This window comes from Lolium perenne, chromosome 4, assembly GCF_019359855.2.
Source record: "Lolium perenne isolate Kyuss_39 chromosome 4, Kyuss_2.0, whole genome shotgun sequence".
Classification (NCBI taxonomy): Eukaryota; Viridiplantae; Streptophyta; class Magnoliopsida; order Poales; family Poaceae; genus Lolium; species Lolium perenne.
This window is the reverse complement of record NC_067247.2, coordinates 15,622,898-15,624,241: the sequence shown is the minus strand read 5'-3', so window position 1 is coordinate 15,624,241 and position 1,344 is coordinate 15,622,898. Positions and strand designations below refer to the sequence as shown.

The 1,344-nt window shown below is 41.8% G+C and overlaps 1 protein-coding gene across 1 annotated transcript; it reads left to right on the top strand.

The window, feature by feature from the left end:
• The first annotated feature begins 235 nt into the window (after window positions 1-235).
• On the top strand, window positions 236-562 carry LOC139838846 (uncharacterized). The gene has a single exon (XM_071828863.1). It carries the CDS (start codon window positions 236-238, stop codon window positions 560-562), a length of 327 nt encoding a protein of 108 aa, XP_071684964.1.
• The last annotated feature ends 782 nt before the right edge of the window (window positions 563-1,344 follow it).

The following is a 1,344-nucleotide window of genomic DNA, read 5'->3' as shown; positions in this document are numbered from 1 at the left end:
CTGACGCGCGGAAATCGATCGTCGCGCGTCGGCCAGCCACGAAAATTTGCATCACCGGCACCTATATATGCATCTTCACATCTCCTCCAGCCTGGCCACGGGAATTGATCGCCCAGTGGCTAGCCTGTTCACCTCCCTCACCTATATATGCATCTTCACATCTCCTCCATTAGCCACATATTCACATCCTTCATTAGCCATTTCACCCAAAGAGCTCTCTCCCGTCCCGGCCCCAATGGAGCAGCTCGCGCGCGCCCCGACTCCTCGATCTCGGGTGTACTACCTCACGGCCGAAGAAATGCACTTCAAGATCACGGTCACTCTCCATGCATCAAGGGTGGAGAGGTGGATCCGCGCCGTCAAGAGGGATTTTCTCGACGCCACACCAATCAAGTGTGTGGGCTTAGACTGCGAGTTCACCAACCCTCGTGAGGGTAGATATAATCAGCGCGCCATCGTCCTTCAACCCTCGGTGGCGACCGAGAATTTGGTCTTGCAAATTTGTTGGGCTGATGAAGTGCCACAACTTCTCAAGGATTTCTTGCAAGACAGGACCATATGATTCTACGGCGCGGTTATCGGCAAAGATGTGGAAATGCTGCGTTCCTACGGAATTGAGATTCCGTATGTGTTCGACCTCCAAAATATAATCCCGAACCCCAACAAAAATCCCTTTCCGAGTTCGTATGATCTGGCAAATTCTACTATTAGGACAAAACAAAGAAGAAGAAGAAGAAGATGAAGAGGGACGAGAAGAAGAAGGACAACGAGGAAGAAGAAGAAGATGAACTGATTTTTGGATGGGGCAATGTTCCATTGAGCTATGAGCACTATGCTGCTCTAGACGCTCGTCTGGGCTTCGAGATGGCTAGGAGGTATTGGAGGCTACTTGGCTACAATTGCCAGGTTTATCGTCTCAATGTTATTGATAACAAGTAGATGGTGGTGTGGTGTCTGGTGTGTGTGCCTTCTATATTTGTATGAACGTACGAATCATCTAAATATATTGAATCTTTCTATTGTTATTCAAGTTCCTCACATTTGTCTAATCGCGGTTTACAGATTTAAAGATATTAATTATTTGACCATATTATATGAATAATGCATATATTATTTGATAATAATAATAAAAAATGAATAAAAACAAAATTATTTCATATTCAAATTACTCACATTTTTCTAATAATTATGGATATATTATTTGTCCAATTGCGGTTTACAGATTTAAAGATATTAATTATTTGACCATATTATGTGAATAATGCATATATTATTTGATAATAATAATAAAAAATGAAGAAAAACAAAATTATTTCATATTCAAATTCCTCACCTTTTTGTAAT

Excerpts from the sequence above, each read along its gene's own strand:
- LOC139838846 (XM_071828863.1), top strand. The coding sequence starts at position 236 with ATGGAGCAGCTCGCGCGCGCCCCGACTCCTCGATCTCGGGTGTACTAC.